Source organism: Protomyctophum bolini (genome assembly GCF_963924005.1).
Source record: "Protomyctophum bolini genome assembly, chromosome: 14".
Taxonomy (NCBI): domain Eukaryota; kingdom Metazoa; phylum Chordata; class Actinopteri; order Myctophiformes; family Myctophidae; genus Protomyctophum; species Protomyctophum bolini.
In genome coordinates, this window is record NC_137875.1 from 21,255,428 (window position 1) to 21,274,864 (window position 19,437).

Sequence of the window (19,437 nt, forward strand, 5' to 3'; positions counted from 1 at the left end):
GGGGGAATGTCTTCTAGGGGACCCCCCAAAAAAAGAATTGTCCGAGGCCCACAAATAGGTCCCGCCCCAGTGTAAGGGAAACAGTGGTATACAGTATGTACATACATGAGGTGGGGGGGGGGGGGGGGGTAGGTACACTACAAATCCATCCCGACCTCTGTCCTAAATACCCCTTGCTCCCGTGTAGCTAGGCCTTTCATGTTCTTATCACACAGGGGAGCCGAGCAGAGCGAGGAGGGACCCTGGCTCAGTGCTCAGTAACGCCCAGTGGGATGCCCAGAGGAATGGGAGGAATTTAGTGCAGAACAGGAGCTACAGTGAGCGCTGTGCATCGCAGCTCACTGGGTCCTTCTGTTGGCTCTGCTGTCCCTCTGGACAGAACACGTCCATTCTGTACACAGAGCGCCACTTTTAGACCAACCTGCCCCACGCTTGCTTTCAGCACAGTAGCCCTGCAGTCTCTGCAGTGTTAGACCATTTCAAAGCACGGACGATCACGACCAAACACTCATGATTCATCTAACACACTTTTTTTTACTTGAGAGCTACTTTCTAAATGACTCAACAAGATCTACCCAGTGCCCATCAAAAATGATAAAGAATAGTTAAACAATGTACCTGAAGGGGCAACGCACTTATACAGGGGGACATTTTGAATTGGTAGGGTTTTCCTTTTTGATGTCAATCAATCAAGTCACCTTAATTCAAGTGGCAGATGCAATTTTCTTTCTTATTACATTAAAAACTTCTGGCCTTTGTGATCTACTGGTAGATCACAATCTACCTTTTTGGCACCCATACCAGATTTTTAGGTCCGATGCCGATTTCAAAGGTTCCTAGACCACCGCTACATTTTTGAAAAACATTGACTTAATTACTGAAACTCAAGTTTCTATTTGATAGTATAGGCTTCGTCCACACGTACACTCGTCTACACGGCTGTTCTAGTTCCAACCTGATAGGCAGAGAGAGCACTTTCCCTGACCACCACTCAAAGTGGCTACTGGCCAATCACAGCGCGTGCTTGCACAGGTGCACTGGCCAATCACGGCGCCTCCTTACACAACCCGTATAGGCTTTCGCAGTTATGCCCAAATATGTGTTGTCTTTAACCTCAATGTGTCGCCATGGCATCAGCAAACAAATCAGTCAAATATGGGCACAAAAGGGAGCATGCCCATTTATGGGCATACTGTACTGTACTGAACATCAGGGATCTCCATATATGGGCAGATCAGCAGTGCGACGTAGGTGCGAGGGTCGCGTAGCGGCCCAAACCTCAACTTCAATATATGAAAAGAACATGTATTAATTATTAATTACAGAAATGCATCAGGCGATTCCACACAGTTCCACATTCTTTCAGTTCCAAACACGTTGTAGTTGCTGTAGTAAAACTGTACGGTTAATCCAGTAACATTTCAAAGCTCAACAGGCAAATGTGATAAAATTCCAAATAGGTACAGTCTGCACTATATATATATAAGTGACGTGAATCGGCTAACAAGCACTTGTAATCAAAATCAACGTTTTGTGGCCATTACAGGCGCTCCCCCAAGAAGGGGATAGAGTTGTGCAGAGCTCTGCCCATGCACCTCGTTATGTGAAACCAGAGCTGGCATGCTCACATTCTGCCACCAAGGGCCCGGTACACACGGAGCACATTCTGGCCAAATACGCCCACTGACACCGATATCCCCAGTGGAGCGTGACTTACTGTAAACTCACTACGTGGGCTACTTCAGGAGCAGGTAAGGCCAGGCCGGTGGAACGGAGCCAGAGGGGGAAAGACAGAGGCTGTGTGTGTGTGTGTGTGTGTGTGTGTGTGTGTGTGTGTGTGTGTGTGTGTGTGTGTGTGTGTGTGTGTATGTATGTGCGTGTGTGTGTGCATGTATGTGCGTGTGTGTGAGAGAGAGAGAGAGATAGAGATAGATATGGGGGGGGGGGCTTGTGTGTGTATGTATGTGTGTGTGTGTGTGTGTGGGGGGGGTTTGGAGGGCAAACGCTTTGAAATGTGAACCAGATTTGCTTGAACAAACAGTACCCTCTCTTCAGTGACAGAAGTACATCCATACAGTACCCTCTCTTCATGAGCAGTGACAGAAGTACTACCCTCTCTTCATGAGCAGTGACAGAAGTACATCCATAAAAGAGAGATCAGCCTCATGCCTAATTTATGCTCGGCACAGAACCATTGGTGTAGCCTGCCAGAGATAAATAAAGAACAGATCTACAAGCTAAACAAAGCTCGTTACTTTTTTGGGGGGCGGGGCAAGACCCCTTCGCCCAACGCGGACTCGGACTACACTTTTATTTAACCATGCTGTCGTTCACATGCCATCTTAATTATTTGAAACATTACAAGTCCTACGTTCACAGCCCACATAACACATTACAAGTCCTACGTTAAAAGCCCACGTAACACATTACAAGTTCCACGTTCACACATTCAGCCCGTACGACGTGTGGAATAGCTAATCCAACAGATTGATTGCGACAACGTGTGCACACGTCCTAGCGCTTTTTGAGTGGTGCAACCACTCCTACAACCAGCAATGTCCGTGTTCACCCATGTATGTACTGTATGTATTAATGAGCACGAGCATTACTGAGTACCAGTAGGGACGCTGTTTGCCAGAAACAGAGAGAGAGAGAGAGATAGTATTAGTACTGCACTGTTGCCTGCTAATGAGAGAGAGAGAGAGAGAGAGAGAGAGAGGAGAGGGGAGTTTGGAGTGTGATTTTTCATTGATATCAAACGAAAAAAGAATATTCAGATTTTTTCTTTTTTTTGGGGGTTGTCCTATCCTTCTGCAATGTACTCCTTACTTTTCGCGCATGCACGCTCCCGTTCACTTCCCTGTTTAGCGCTCAGAAAGAAAGGCTCGCCGCGCGTAATCTAGGGAGCCCTCTGTGGTTTTGACCAGATGGCTATACTTCTGTCTTCAACATGCCTCTCGCCCGGAATATTAACGCTTCTAGAGAGACTCCATCGTAATCATAGTGAGGTAAGCGAGCAACATTATGCCTCCCGGTTTTTGTACGGAACGGAAGCCCCCGGCTTTCAGAGTAAAATCTGCCATATCTGCCCAGCACCCCGAGCTTCTATTTTGAAAGAAATCCCGGCGCTGATTGTGTTAACACGTAACACATTACAAGTCCTACGTTCACAGCCAACGTAACACAGGAAACAGGTCTGTATCTGCAACAACTGAATTCCATGATGGATTGAAATATAATAATATAATATTAGCGTGTGTTTATTTTGGGGGACATAGAGAAATGTATCATAACTACATAAATAATGGCACACACATTTATACTATACAGTACACGACAGGTACTACAATACACACACTCACTCGTGTGCATTATAAATACAATGGCGCATTTGATTTGACCCATCATGAAGAGACGACAGTACACAGTGTACACTACTTCCTTTCATTTGCATTCGCGACCGAGCCCAATTTCTGGGTTTATATAATACAGCGAATTGGGCAATTTGCTCAGGAGGAATATGAAAACATCCGTATGAAAGCTGTTTCCTTATTGTGCAGTTTGACACGTTTCACTAACCTGTTCCATCACAAGAACCAGACAAGATTTATTTTTTTTTCTTCCTGGAGACTAATTTGTTTCCTCGGTCACATTTTTCTAATAAGCAGTCATACATTCTGGAAAATTTTATGTAAAACAACCTTCGAAATGGCTTGAAGCAAATCTATGACTCAAACCACAGTAAAAAAAATAAAAAATAAACTCCTTAAATTATGAAAACAACATGTCTCGAGTAACTTCAAGCGATTGGCTCCAGAGCCAACGAAACAGTAATTACCATTATAGTTTGTTTACGTGAATTAACGTGTCAAAGTGTAACATTGCCACAAAGATTTCAAGCCATTCCTGTACGTGTTCGGATAGAGACGGCTGTGTCTATAATAGCCGTTCATGGGAAGGTAAACTTTGAAAAGGGATGTTTCTTGTTTGAGAAACTGATTGGCTGATAGCTCACTCACCTTGGCTTTGCTGTCCTGGGCAGACATGTAGCCGACACACATGCTCTCCGTGGTGTGACTCCATAGGAACTCCACTGTGGACACACAGAGACACACAGCTTCAATCACCACCTCTACAATTTAGTAAAGTTTTAACCCATTTCGACCTGAGGATGATGCTACAAATGCCCTCTAAATCAGACAGTTTTCTGAAAAAACTCATGTTTCTATGTCAGTAGTTCTCAAACATTTCCATGTCAAGGCGCCAAAAATGTATGTAATTGGCCGCCGACCAACATCTGAAAATATGTTGTTCCAGGGACAACCCAGAAGAAAACGTTTTCAACTCAAATATTGCTTCTGGGGAGGTCCCTGGAACTACATATTTTCAGATGGGGGTCCGTGGCCAAATACAGATAATTCCGGGGTCCTTGACATGAAAAAGGTTGAGAACCACTGACATTGAAACATAGGTTTTTCAGAAAACTGATTGAGCAGCCATTTTTTTTCAAATCAGCCTCAGGTCTAAATGGGTTTATCCAGAGCGACAGTATAAGCAAGAATACCACTCACTAGTGGTGGGAAAAGTGTACTCAAGTAAAAGTACAAAAGTGTCTGCATCAAAAAGTTCAAAATGTGTACAAAATCTTTTGAAAATAGCAGATCTACAAGCTCACAATGCGTCACATCGCGAGAAGAGAGGCAGTAGAAGTGTTGTCTCTACATCAGTGGTTTTCAACCAGTGGTTCTCGAGGGGGTTCCAGGTGGTCCCCAGCTAAATGATGGAGAGTTGGTATAACCAAATTGACCCTTATTAGATCTGTAACTCTTGAAAGCGTAAAATGAAACCAAATGGACCTGTTAGGGTCCATTTTACGCTCTCAAGAGTTAAATTATTGTTACATACCTGCACCGGCTACTTAATTTACAAGAAGTCTACACAATTAGAGCATGTCAAATAATAGTAATTTTGATAAGGTTTGCCTTATCTCTCCTATGGTACCACATCAATGGTTTTGGGTTTTGAGGCTAAATCTCATCAAACGGTGGGTCGTGGCTTAAATGCCGAACAAATAATGGGCCTTGAGATGAAAACCACTGCTCTACATGCACAAGGGACTTTATGTATATGGTCACTGTCGAGCCCCAAACCACTGCTCTACATGCACAAGGGACTTTATGTATATGGTCACTGTCGAGCCCCAAACCTCTTCTATTTGAACTATTTGTAAATGAACACCCTACTTGATCACACTACAGCGTCACACTAAAGCATCAAAGGTAGCCAATCCACAAGCTGGAAACGTGACGCACCGGGGACGGACGGGGGTCTTTTCTTAAAGTGCCGTGAGTTTTGTATCTTTTTTGTTTGTTTTTCATGTGTTTATGAGGTGACAGTACTTCAGTACTATCACCCCTTGGTACCCATTAGTACCCCTTGGTGTGGTTGTTATGTGCAATGATGTCTTCCTTTAGTATTTAGGGTTCCTTCCTGGAGGCTGAAACCGTGACAGTCAAAAAAGAAGTGATATAGTGACATCAAAATATCATCCCCTCCCCTAAACCCCCCCCCCCCCCCCCCCCCTTTATCATACAACAACCCACAGCTGGGTGAGGCTTTAGTTTAGGTGGATCACCAGCCATCACCAGGCATACTTAATGAACTGGTGGGCGTGTCCACATAAAAACGACATTTTAGTTAACACAGTACACTTTTTAAAATTATATTAATACCTGATGATCATGTTTTAGGGTGGGAAATAATCACGGCACTCAATCTTTAACCACTTAAGCCCAGTATACGTTTTTGTACGACAAAGAAAAAGAAAAAGAATGTGTGCACTTGTAGTTTTTGTAGGTACAGTATTGTATTTCTACTATACTGTATATACAGTATTATTTTTGTCTTGTATGTTAATCATAGTATGGTATTTCTACTGTGTTGTTGTAATTTGTTTTATCTCGACACATCTGGCCAAAATTGGGATGCCAGTCTTAACGTGATTAACATACCGGTAAGTCTTAAATTAAATTGTGAACGTGTGACATTACCGAACAAACATATCAGACAAGACAGTGTACATTTCCTGGCCAGGGATAAATGTGGGTGAAGGGTGGGGATAGCACAGGCACGACCGACACCCGGAGGAGAAGCGGTGTGCTTGTTGTCGGCAGGTGGCAGGAGGAGGGCATGCTCACGATGTGCCATGGGGTCTGTGTGCGCCCGTCATACTTCACGGAAATACATGGCATACGATGTTGCAACATCGCTGTGCGGAGGAAGGGGGAGGCTGCACTCGTGACTTGGATGCTAAACTTAATTACAGCGCCAGGGGATGTGGTGGACATGCCGAGGGACTGTTTAGTCTTTAGTAAATCAACGAGAGACTTTATCCCTGTCCGCTGCAATCTGATCCGCTGGTTGACTGGAGCAAAGTCTGCACTATTTCGCAACGGGGGGCGCCAACAATAGGCTCGCGCCAAGTGCCACAGCAGAACGGTCAATCACTCTGCCCCCCCGCCGTGGTGGTATTTTGGGAAATGTCATCGATGGGAGATGCATATACGTAGATGCCGTGAATGAATGGACCTTCACTGGTCGGCAAGCGTCCGCGTCGAACATTAATGAAGATGTCTTGTCCTCCTGTGACAGAGAGACATTTTATTCCTCTTTAGTCTACTCTGAAGAAGGCTGTTTGCCGAAAAAACGTGCCAGCGTTCTCAAATAAACAGCGTTCACAAATAAACTATGGGATAGACAGCTCCCGGCAGGATCCGCTGGGAGAAACTAGGCACAGCTGCTGGACATGAGACTAATTAATTAGAGCGACAGAGAGAGACAGGAGTGTGTGTGTGTGTGTGTGTGTGTGTGTGTGTGTGTGTGTGTGTGTGTACGTCAATTTAACAAAGGTGCAGACAATCATAAATCAGCAGAGAGTGAGCAACATTTGCGCTACTGTATGCCGAATTGAAGTGGACTCAGACTTTCTTTTCCTTCTCCCTGGAAATAAAAACGTCTGGGTTTCCGAGGCTACCACTGTGTTAACCAAGGGAAGTTTCTAAAGGCAGTGCACCTGCTTTTCCTTCTTCACCAGTTGTTTATTCCTCTCTCTCACTGAAGTAGAACTCTTCCATTGCTTGCTGTGTAACCTAAAGCCTTCATTTAATCTCAGTTTAAGATATTAGTTGAATTAGCTTTTTCTGCCCGAGTACGGTAGACTGACAGGAAATGGGGGTGAGAGAGAGAGAGAGAGATGGTGAGCGACAAGCCGGGATCGGGACTCGAACCCGCGACCCGCTGTCAGGCTGGATCAGCAGGATGGATCAGACCGTCATCTGGGGACCCCTCCAAAATCCCGTGTGGACGCTGCCAATACTAAAGTCAATACTAAAACTTCTACTTTGAAGACGAAACCCCAAATCACTAAGACTACCACTAACACTACCAACTCTCCGTCATTTAGCTGGGGACCACCTGGAACCCCATCAAGGACCACTCAAGGGTCCTCCATTTTCAATTCATCAGAACATTTAAAGACGTTGTACATGTTCTATGAAAAACAGGAAGTCTTGTAAGGTCGAGGCTTGGCGTCGTGACTCGTGGCTGCCCGGCAGACGAGATAAACGAGGCGTTATCATCGCAATAACACATTTTGGGCGGGAACCCCTTTTGGTGTTTTAAACATTATGTTATACTTTAGCTATTGAAAAATAGCAGATCTACAAGCTCATAGCGCGGCACTGATTGCCGCGCTACGAGCTTGTAGGTCTGCTATTTCTTTTATCGTGAAAATTTGGTGCAAATCTTTGAATATATATTCTTTCAGAGTGAACGTTTTTAACTCAAATCTTTGCTTCTGGGAGGTCCCTGGAACTACATATTTTCAGATGGGAAAAGACAATTTTTGAGGTTATTCAGAAAACTTTCAGGATTTAGAATCGTCCTCGGGTATAAATGGGTTAAACAAGTTAAGTGTACAATCTGCTCAGATAGTTGCGGTCGTGACTGACGACTGTCAAGGACAACTTAATCAAGGAAAATAATCACGGAAAGTAAAATAAATGAAATTTGGCTTTAAAAACGGATACTGGTGGCTTATCACATCAGCAGCAGACGAAAAGCCTGCTGAGACACGATGAAATGGACCGATATGGGTGCACTCGGTTAGATTTGTACCATCTAGTTACGAATGGAAGATTTGACATTGCACTGTGCAGTTACAGTACTTTGCAGTAAATTCATGGCGTTGTGAAGAAGATTGCAATGAAAGCACTGGTACTATAGAGGCCCAACTGACTGTCTAGTACAGGGGTTCTCACAGTGGGGTCCGGGGACCCCCAGGAGTCCTTCCAAAATTTGATTGGACATTTTCCCATTGTTTTGACATCCATTGCTAGGTAAGGTTTTTATTTCCAGGGAGAAAAAAAAAAAGTCTGGGACCGAGTCCACTTCAATTTGGCATACAGTAGCGCATACGTCGATCACTCTCTGCTGATTTCTGATTGTCTGCACCTTTGTTAAATTGACGCACACATTTTTCCACAAAACTGTCTATGCACGCACGCACGCACGCACGCACAAGCGGATAGTGATTGATCACAGAGTGAACACAGTGCCACAGTCATGTTTCCAGTCAAGTACAGCCAAAATGTCCGACACTGCCAGACCTCCACCATAGCCTATCGCGGCACGGATCAGCCGCAAGACGACCGTTCATGAACATTGAACGGTGTTTCTGCCACGTTCATCATGCTGCAATGTGAACATTTCATCTGGGCCGTCGCAACACATCGGCAGCTTGTGGATCTGCTATTCCCCGCAAAAAAATAAAAAGTTTATAAAATGGATCATTTTCACCTATGCCCAAAATGTGGACGTCAAGTTTAATAAGTTATATAGAAATAGTATAAAGTCTGCCTCTGTATTGGGAAATGAGCGCACACAAAGTACTGACATATTAAATTAAAAAAAGTATACAGTATTAACTTTAATGTATAGTGGTATAGTCTGATATTATATATTATAATAACGTGTGACCGTTTTGGGGAAGCACTGATCATCAAGCCCAACACAGACGCCTTGTTAATCAGAGACAGGGAGTTGTTCCCAATGACTTCACAGGTAGAGAAACCAGATCTATCCACAGAAGGAGAGAAGGCCTCCCCACTTATCTTAAGATTAGCGGTTGATTCATCAGTGGGAGGTCTCGGTTTGAACCTGAGACCAGGGGTGTGAAACCGGACCCTGATTGTGTGAGGTAAAAAGAAAAAACACACACACACACACACACACACACACACACACACACACACACACACAGACCACCCGCAAAGGACGGCCACAGTCAAAAGCCCCCCTCTCTTTTGCAGACAATCTGCTGATGGATTTGTAAATATCCACCAGTGATTTCCCCTACCTAGCGGTAATTGGGACGTGTGGTTTCTTTGTGTGTGTGTGTGTGTGTGTGTGTGTGTGGTTGGAGCTTGGGAGCTGATTGATGTGTGTCCGTACCCAGTATGGCCTGGATGCCTTGCGATGGCTGGGCCTCCACACATCTGCAGCAGCGCAGCACGATGACACCGCCCAAAACACGGTCCTCGCTGGCCAGGAAGGGGGAACCTGAAACACACACACACAGGGAAAACAAACGCCACTTAACGATAACGAGACGTGACACGATCGTGGCAAATAACGCACGCACAATTAATAATAGTTTATGTTAAGCAATTATGTCCCGAGACATCCACACAACAGATGTAAAAACAAAACAAAAAAACATCTCCGATAAACGCTAAATCTGGACAGAATGCAGACTTTTTGTATTAATCATAGGAAGGTGACCATGAACAATTCCTTGTTCCAATATCCTTCCATATAATTCCTCTGACTGGGCCAAGTGAAACAACTGAAACCAATTACTCTGTCCACTGACTTTATTTTATTAGCCAGGCTGCAGTGAAAAGATTGTTCAAGCCATTTGCATGGGAAGGTTTTAGCACATAATAGGTTAATGACAGGTGGTGAAATTATGGTTCTATACATTACATTACACACTGTATATACAGTACATTACACTACCACAATAGAGACAGTCACTTATATCTTTTAATCTCACTTAAAAAATATACCCACACAGCTAAATAAAAAGTCTGAAATGATAAGTTTCCATACTGCCCAAGTAAACACCAGTGTATTTGAGGTGTCACGTGTACAAATAAAATTGGATTATGTGCTTAGCGATAATATAATAAAGGGGTGCACGATTATGAAATTATGACCGATATCCGATCTCCGGTTATTTGCAGGCCCTAGGCCAAAAGCCTGTTAGCCCACAGTGTCTGTTTTCACAACTGAATGACTACTGAATGAGATGAGTACACAAATTAAATGTAGAAAAATGAAATGTTTATTTTGATTTGATTTGGCTTTTGTTCTAGACTAGAGGTACTAGGCACTTTTGATGTACCGGTATATTGAACTCATTGGTGAGGTTTAATTTTTTTCCCCGATTATGCTACCGATGATCTGGTGCATCCCTAGAGGGAATGCTTACTGTAGTTTGGAACGAAGCTCATTGGATGCTATGTCTGGGGAGTTAAGGCAAAACAGGACCAAGTAGATAAAGTGCCCATCGGCACAGGTCTCCACCAGGGCAGGTCAGGTTGTGGCCTCCGGTTGGCGCTATAATAGGCCAATGTGAAAAGGGTGCCATTTCTTCTTGCCTTGGATGGCAATTGGATGATTTGAGTTTTTTTTTTCAAAACGGGGCAATCCTGCAAACGTTGAAAGCCAATGTTAGCCAATTAGGATGGAAAATGATATATCGGACAGATCCGTCTTGAACACATGACTATAGTGATAGTGTGTAAGCCAATCAGTGTAGAATCTGACAAATCCAACAGACTCGTCTTGATCACATGACTACAGAGATCATGTGGACCGATTTGCGTGAGATTTGGATGAAATCTGTGCGACTAACATTAACCTGTTATAGTGCCACTGTGAGGCTGATTTGGGGGGATAATTTGTGGCATGTCGTCCTCTGCCTAGTGAAAATGTGCATGTATAATTTCACGGAAATTGTGAACTGTGATTTGTGGCATCTTTTCGAAACGGACCAATCGTGTGAGCTTTGGAAGCCAATCAGGATGGAAGATGGGAAATGGTGCCATTCCATGTTGATCACATGACTATGGAGATAGTGTATACCGAATTGTGTGATGTATGGATAAAATGTGTATGAGTAATCTACAGAAATGTGTTTTGCCTAAATCGGCCTCATGGTGGCGCTATAACAGGCCGTTGAGGAATATTTGGGGCAGAGGTTCGTCGTTGGCATCCACAAAGTTTGGCATGGATCGGGCCAACGGTGCCGGAGATTAGCTGATAACGGACGGACAGAAGGACGGACGGACGGACACACGAACGGAGACAGAGTGCAAAACATACTCTCCACACATGCCTTCGGCCTGTTGCAGACAATCACGGCATTTCATTAAAATGTTATTGTTGAATTTTGCACGCCATCGTTGCTTTTTTTGCATTTCACGCTGATTTTGGTTCCTTAGTAGTAATGCCCCCCTTTTTGCTCAACACACAATAAAAAAAAGAGAATTGAATATAGCTTGGAGCACTTTCACACAAAACCTCTGGTATTTATGCTACATTTTAAAAGCCTCTTAAATCTGTTTTTGTTAAATATTCCATAATGAATACAAAGAAAATCTCTAGACACTGTAAACATGCCAATTACAGTCTGCGTTTTCCAGCACGATTTCACCCATCAATAACAATCGAGAAGCAGAATAACTTTAACGAGCTCCCTTTGTGGATATATTTGTCTAATGTACTTTTATGACAGGTGTGTCTACTCCATGAGACCTTTAAGCCATTTAGACCTGGAAACTAGTGTTGATTTTGACGGGGCCAAAACTGTGTTTAGTTTTAGTTATATTTTTGTCATCTGAAATGTTTCAGTGTTAGTCTAGTTTTAGTCGACTGAAATGTATTTTGGCGGGCCTTGATGGGAGTCGTAATGGCTGTTTTTACACTTGGTTGCATGCTGAAAATAGCAGATCAACGCGCTGCGACGATCTGCTATTTTCAGAATGCAACCAAACATAGGCAATGACTTGCCTTTTAGTTCTACTGGATCTCTTCTCCACTAGCTTAACATTTTAGTCTCATTTTTATTTGTTGGCGAAATTTACAGTATATAATTTTAATCATCGTCAGCTTAGTTTTCATTTAGTTTCCATTTAGTTTTTGTCAGTGAAAAAGGATAGTCGTAGTTTTAGTCGACAAACTCAACACTACTGTAACTGGAAACGTTGTTATACATTTCAACCCGGGAACACCTCTGTGTCACACAGAAACCTCTCGTCTCCATGTTTCAACCTCTGTGTCACACAGAAACCTCTCGTCTCCATGTCTCAACCTCTGTGTCACACAGAAACCTCTCATCTCCATGTTTCAACCTCTGTGTCACACAGAAACCTCTCGTCTCCATGTTCCAACCTCTGTGTCACACAGAAACCTCTCATCTCCATGTTTCAACCTCTGTGTCACACAGAAACCTCTCGTCTCCATGTTTCAACCTCTGTGTCACACAGAAACCTCTCGTCTCCATGTTTCAACCTCTGTGTCACACAGAAACCTCTCGTCTCCATGTTTCAACCTCTGTGTCACACAGAAACCTCTCGTCTCCATGTTTCAACCTCTGTGTCACACAGAAACCTCTCGTCTCCATGTTTCAACCTCTGTGTCACACAGAAACCTCTCGTCTCCATGTTTCAACCTCTGTGTCACACAGAAACCTCTCGTCTCCATGTTTCAACCTCTGTGTCACACAGAAACCTCTCGTCTCCATGTTTCAACCTCTGTGTCACACAGAAACCTCTCGTCTCCATATTTCAACGTTTTGTGTTTTTCCGGGTGCAGTACTTAGTTTAGACAGTACTTACTACTTGGTTTAGACTAATCATTTGGTTAGACCAGTCATTAGTCCTACCTAACTCAAACCCTCACCCTAACCTCCCACGGGGCAGCACACCTAAACCTAACCTCAACCCATGTCTAACCAATGACTAGTCTAAACTAAGTATGCACCCTGTTTTTCCGTAAATGAACTCCATCTTACTGCAGCGTCACACAAAAGTATCAAAAGTGGCAACGCGGCGAGAAGCTGGTCGATCTGCTACGGTACATTTGATATTTCTGAATTTGAATCCTGAGGTCTTTTCCAGAAAACTTCAGGTCAGAAGGCTTTTTTTTGTTTTTAATAATCGACCTCATATCTACATGGGTTAAAAACAACTCTAATGCTGCTAGAATATACATTAGTCTATCATGAATGCATTAACAACATTCAGATTTATGATGCACGGCAGCATGGGGGAAAACTCCTGATCGAGTTACACCAAAATAGCTGATATACCTTCATTATGCCAAATACTGACAGATAGTATAACTGGAGATATTCATCAACCCTCCTCACCAGAGCTGGATTTATGAAGCTATTGTTTGAACTTTAATGTGTGTCTCGAAGGAAAACAAAAGAGGAATTAAACATCAAAAAAGGACTCCTCTCGAACCCTTCTAAATGTCTTGGTGTCACAAACGTCCGTGACATGGTAAGCCAACCAATGGGAACAGGCTTCTAAGAAGGAAGACAGAACAAGACTCAAACCGCGACGTGTTTGTTCCACCAGTGTTGATTTTGCAAATTCAGATTTTAGTTTTAGTCAGAGTCTTTTGAATAGTTTTCATTTCGTTTTTTACATTTTAGTCACTTGGAATGTTTTAGTGTAAACATAATTTTGTCGACTATAAATGTATTTTGGCAGGCCTTGATGCCAAGTGTAAAATTACTTGTGTCTTTTACTTATACTGGATCTCTTGTCCACCAGTCCCTTTCTAACATTTTAGTCTAGTTTGTATGTGGACAAAATTGTCAATATATTTAGTCTTAGTTTTAGTCGTCATAGCTTAGTTTTTATTTAGTTTTAGTCAGTGAACCCTAACCCTAACTCAACCCCAGTGGTCCCTGCATCAACCCCAGTGGTCCCTGCATCAACCCCAGTGGTCCTTGTGTCAACCCCAGTGGTCCCTGCATCAACCCCAGTGGTCCCTGCATCAACCCCAGTGGTCCCTGCATCAACCCCAGTGGTCCCCAGTGGTCCCTGCATCAACCCCAGTGGTCCCTGCATCAACCCCAGTGGTCCCTGTGTCAACCTGGTCAGTCTCACTTACAGGTCCAGAGAGCCAAACACAGTTTGTCGTTAACAAGACTTTCTAAACACAGACCACTTCAGACCAAAAGACCAAAAGTCTCCCTCTCTCTTTCAAAAATAAAATAAAAAAAGAGGAGAAAGAAAAAAAAGAACATCTTCACATGAATCGTCAACAAAACATTTATGTCTTGTCCCAAAAATAACTGCGGCTGTTAAAGGCCTTGTTTGAACAACATGAGAATGATCCATAAATCAAAACGCTGTCTGTTCAAATCCCTTTGATTCCTCGTGTTTCCAGTTGTTAGTTAGGTCATGTCTTATGTTGCATTTGCTTTTGTTTAATTTCCTCCTCCATGCATAGCTGGGTGTCCCAACAAACCATCCGCTTGACAAACACATCTCTGGGGTTCATGGAGAGTGGTGGAAAGTAACACGCAAGTACATTTCTGTACATTTACTGTGCTTCCAATTTTCAGTACATTTACTCCTACTCCACTACATCTCAGAGGCAAATATTCTACTTTTACGCCGTTACATTTATTTGAACACTTTAGTTACTAGTTACTTTGTAGATTTTGATTATTATTATTACAGAACATACAGTAACCACTTCAGCCCTATTTTCATTTTGACCATTTGAAAATAGCCGTTTTACACGGCTACCCACATGTTTAGCTGTGTTGCTCAACGATTTAAATGATATAAAATACAATACAGTGAGGGGTGCTCTTATCATCTTTTTATTTTACCCTGACATACAACTCGACTCGATCGCATTGCATTGAGATACAATACAACTATGAGCTTGTAGATCTGCTATTTTCCAATAGCTAAAGTATAACATATTGCTTAAACACCAACAGGGGTTCCCGCCCAGAATGGGTTAAGCTATTGTTTCAACTTAATGTACAGTATGTCTCGAAGGAAAACAAAAGAGGAATTAAACATCAAAAAAGGACTCCTCTCGAACCATTCTCGGTGTCACAAACGTCCGTGACATGGCCAAGCCAACCAATGGGGGACCGGCTTCTAAGAAGGAAGCCAGAACAAGACTGCGTCGTGCATTGTGAGCTTGTAGATCTACTATTTTCAACAGAGTTTTTGAAATTTGAAAACGTTAAATGGGACATTCTGCACAATGAGTGCTACCACTTTTGATACCTTAAGTACATTTCGATGCCAATACTTTTGTACTTTTTCCCACCACTGCCAAAGAAGACACGTTGGGGCGTGTACTCGCTGATGAACCTGTTCTGCAGAGCCTCCATGAAGCGATAGATTCAGCCGACTAAAATCGTATGAAACTTTGACGACTAAAACTAGACTATAACACCAAGACATTCCAGGTGACTACTATACAATGTGACTAACACTAAGTGAAAACTATTCAAGAGACTATGACTAAAACTAAAAATGTGCTGTCAAAATCAACACTGTCTTGGTGGGCATCCTCAGACTGGTAGTTAGTTAGTAGTAGTAGACTGGTAGTTAGTTAGTAGTAGTAGTAGACTGGTAGTTAGTTAGTAGTAGTAGTAGACTGGTAGTTAGTTAGTAGTAGTAGTAGACTGGTAGTTACTCACTGATGAACTTGTTTTGCATAGCCTCCAGCAGCGCTGTGTGTGCATCTTCAGACTGCATGGCCGCAGAGCACTCCCTGGCCAGCATGGTGCGAATCAGATGCTCTCCACAGCCTGGCAACAAACAGAGAGAGAGAGAGAGAGAGAGAGAGCGCACTGTTGATTTTGGCAACACACTTTGATTTAGTTTTAATCCCATGATTTTAGTCACCTGAAATGTTTTAGTGTTAGTAATATCAACTAAATATCATAAGATTTTCGCAAACTAAAATGTATTTGGGCGGGCCTTGATGACGTCGCATTGGCTGACTTTACACTTTACACTGCTGAAAATATTTTCATCATGCATGCAACCAAGTGTAAAATGACTTATAGTGGATCTCTTGTCCACTAGTCCCTTCCTAACATTTTAGTCTAGTTTTTATTTGCTGATGAAATTGTCAGTGACAAAAGGTAGTCGACGAAGACTTTTCGTCATAGTATTAATATAGTCATCGACATCAACACTGCAAGAGAGACATCACGGGGCAAGAGAGAACAGTGCAGTCATTGCGGTTGCATTTGCTCTGTGTTTACACGCCTCCCCATCAATCAAAGCCGTTGTACGAGGTCAGAGCAGAGGCAGCACGGGGATGTTTTGTCATGTATATAAAAGGCGACGGGACATTTAAACGCTAATCAGATTGGACTTATTGCGATGCTTGGCAGGATATTGTCATTTTCCAGTCTCTCTATGTGGATTATGCACTGCAACTCAGAAATGGCCCCCACGAAGCCCAGTGGTTCTCAAAGTGGGGCCCGGGGACCCTTGAAGGGAGTTCCAGGGGGTCCCCAGCTAAATGATAGTTAGGAACCAAATGGACCCTTATGGGACTGTAACTCTGAGAGTGTACAAATGGAACCGAATGGACCCGTCAGGGGGTCCCCAGCAAAATGATAGTTGGAACCAAATGGACCTTATGGGACTGTAACTCTGAGAGTGTACATATGGAACCAAATGGACCTTATGGGACTGTAACTCTGAGAGTGTACATATGGAACCAAATGGAACCACTCTCAGTTAAATTAACATTGATTTTACAATAATTATAAATTGGGGGACCCCAATTTATATTTATCTTATTTAGAGATATAAATGACGTTAAAATGGGCGTCAAACTGGGGGTCCTTGAAATATAAGCGGTGGAGAATCACTGCTAGAGCCGTTGTATTTTATGCACCATGTTTTGTTCTTGCTTACTGAAAGTCGCTCTGGATTAAAAGCCTAAATTGTAAATTGTAGCATTCTTATAACGTGACCATTCTCAAAGTCAAAGCCAGTGCTTTGGGAAAAGGAAAAATAAACCCTAAATGTGAAAACAAAGCATGCTTGGCAAAAACTCAAGATAAATCCCATAAAGACTAAAGACTATAGCCTTGTTGGTTCTGTGTGAACATAAACGAAGGCCCTATAAAATACCAGGTAACTACAACAAAACGGAACGCAGGTTGGTTACTGTGGCCCGGAGTCATTCAGAATACACTTTTTTTCTTCTTTTAACGAGAAGTGAATGCGGAATTGGCCGGTGTGGTACGGTGTGCCCTTTTGTTTGGTATTTACCGTAAACTGCCCTGTCGTTTCCGGAAGGGGAGACGGGGGGGGACGGGGGGACGTACGGACATCATGGTAGCAGTAAGACCACGCTGGAACTGTTGCTTTAACGGGAGTGGTAGACATTCAAAAAAATAAAGCACCGAGGCCACAGAGTAAAAACATAAATACTATAAAGCAAACTGAGGCACAGTTGTGTGACAGCCAAGTACAGCGAGAGGAAACACTGCCGACTTGTGAACCGTGCTCGTGTCAGCCACAGCAGAGGAAAGGCTGACTTAGAGGTCAACACGTATATTAAAAAAATACCCACATAAGCCGCATATTAGACACTGGACCAGAACGGGGGGGCGGAGTGAGGGTGGGGGACCGGCGGAGGAGTGGGTGACATATAGGGGGAGAGAGAGAGGACCCAAACGCCCCAGTGTCAGAAACAAAATGATTGTTTTTCTGCTGCTTTTGATGGGAATGCCTTTCAAGTTTAGGAAATTAGAAGCAGGTGTCGTACTGGAACACACATTATGCTTTTCCATCCCCATAAGGAAAGAGTTTTCCATTTTTTTCTGACTCAGATGAAAGGCACGGCGGCCACGATATATGGGACGACAGGGGAGGAGGAGGAGGTGAATAAACACGGAGGGGCAAACAACCAGCGTGTCCCTGCTGGGATCAAAGATGTTAGGATGTAGCCAAGATATAACCTATAGCTGTGAATGAGCGATTCATATACAAGATATAACCTATGGCTGTGAATGAGCGATTCATATACAAGATATAACCTATGGCTGTGAATGAGTGATTCATATACAAGATATAACCTATGGCTGTGAATGAGTGATTCATATACAAGATATAACCTATGGCTGTGAATGAGTGATTCATATACAAGATATAACATATGGCTGTGAATGAGCGATTCATATACAAGATATAACCTATGGCTGTGAATGAGCGATTCATATACAAGATATAACCTATGGCTGTGAATGAGTGATTCATATACAAGATATAACCTATGGCTGTGAATGAGTGATTCATATACAAGATATAACCTATGGCTGTGAATGAGTGATTCATATACAAGATATAACCTATGGCTGTGAATGAGTGATTCATATACAAGATATAACCTATGGCTGTGAATGAGTGATTCATATACAAGATATAACCTATGGCTGTGAATGAGTGATTCATATACAAGATATAACATATGGCTGTGAATGAGCGATTCATATACAAGATATAACCTATGGCTGTGAATGAGCGATTCATATACAAGACAACATGTATCTGTGACATGCCAGGCTGGTGAATCTGGTAAAAATTCTGTCATTCTTCAATATATATCAGTATATATATACTTTTTTCCCCCGAAAGATATTTTTTGGGGGCGTTTTTGCCTTTATTGACAGATGTACAGTAGTATTCTCAACTCTCTACTCTTCAGTAATATTAACGTAGACATGATAGTCGTCTCTACAGTACTGGGTCGGGACCCATCTGTGGGTCACGGACCAATCTTTTATGGGTCATGACTCGGGTAAAAATCTAATTTTCTTTTCCCACATTTAAATAAGTATATATATTTCAAAAGATCTATCTAAGAAATTCCACAAATGAAAATATATATATAATTAAGTAGTGAAAATAGCTGATCTACAAGACTGCAACGCAGCGCCAAGGGACACGTTATATACGTTATGTAGATCTGTGTAGATCTGCTATTTCCACTAGGGCAAAACGTCTAGTCTCTCTTTTGGGTCTCGACCTGAAAAGTGATCTACAGAATGTGGTTGCTTCATCCGGCACATATCAATATATAGTCTGATATACAGTAGCTCACAATAATGTAGATTTTGTGAGCTATTTTTGAGACGCACCAGTGGTGCGTTTCATCTTCTAGTGAAATAGTCACTGTTTAGTAGGGCATCTTTTACAGTATAATACATTCACATGAATAACACACAACACATTTTCTGTGCAAAATAGCCTCTATAAAACGTGGTAAGCTATGTATCAATCTGAAAAATAAAAAGAT

General features: G+C 42.6%; 1 protein-coding gene across 1 annotated transcript in view; it reads right to left on the reverse strand.

The window, feature by feature from the left end:
• The window catches only part of tasp1 (taspase, threonine aspartase, 1), a 48,292-nt gene that overhangs the window by 7,857 nt on the left and 20,998 nt on the right, over window positions 1-19,437 (reverse strand). The window contains exons 11-13 of the mRNA XM_080781918.1: window positions 15,812-15,922; window positions 9,511-9,618; window positions 4,020-4,093 (exon numbers count right to left, since the gene is read on the reverse strand). Coding sequence (XP_080638044.1) covers window positions 4,020-4,093; window positions 9,511-9,618; window positions 15,812-15,922 — 293 coding nt within the window. The remainder of the gene's footprint in view (window positions 1-4,019; window positions 4,094-9,510; window positions 9,619-15,811; window positions 15,923-19,437) is intronic.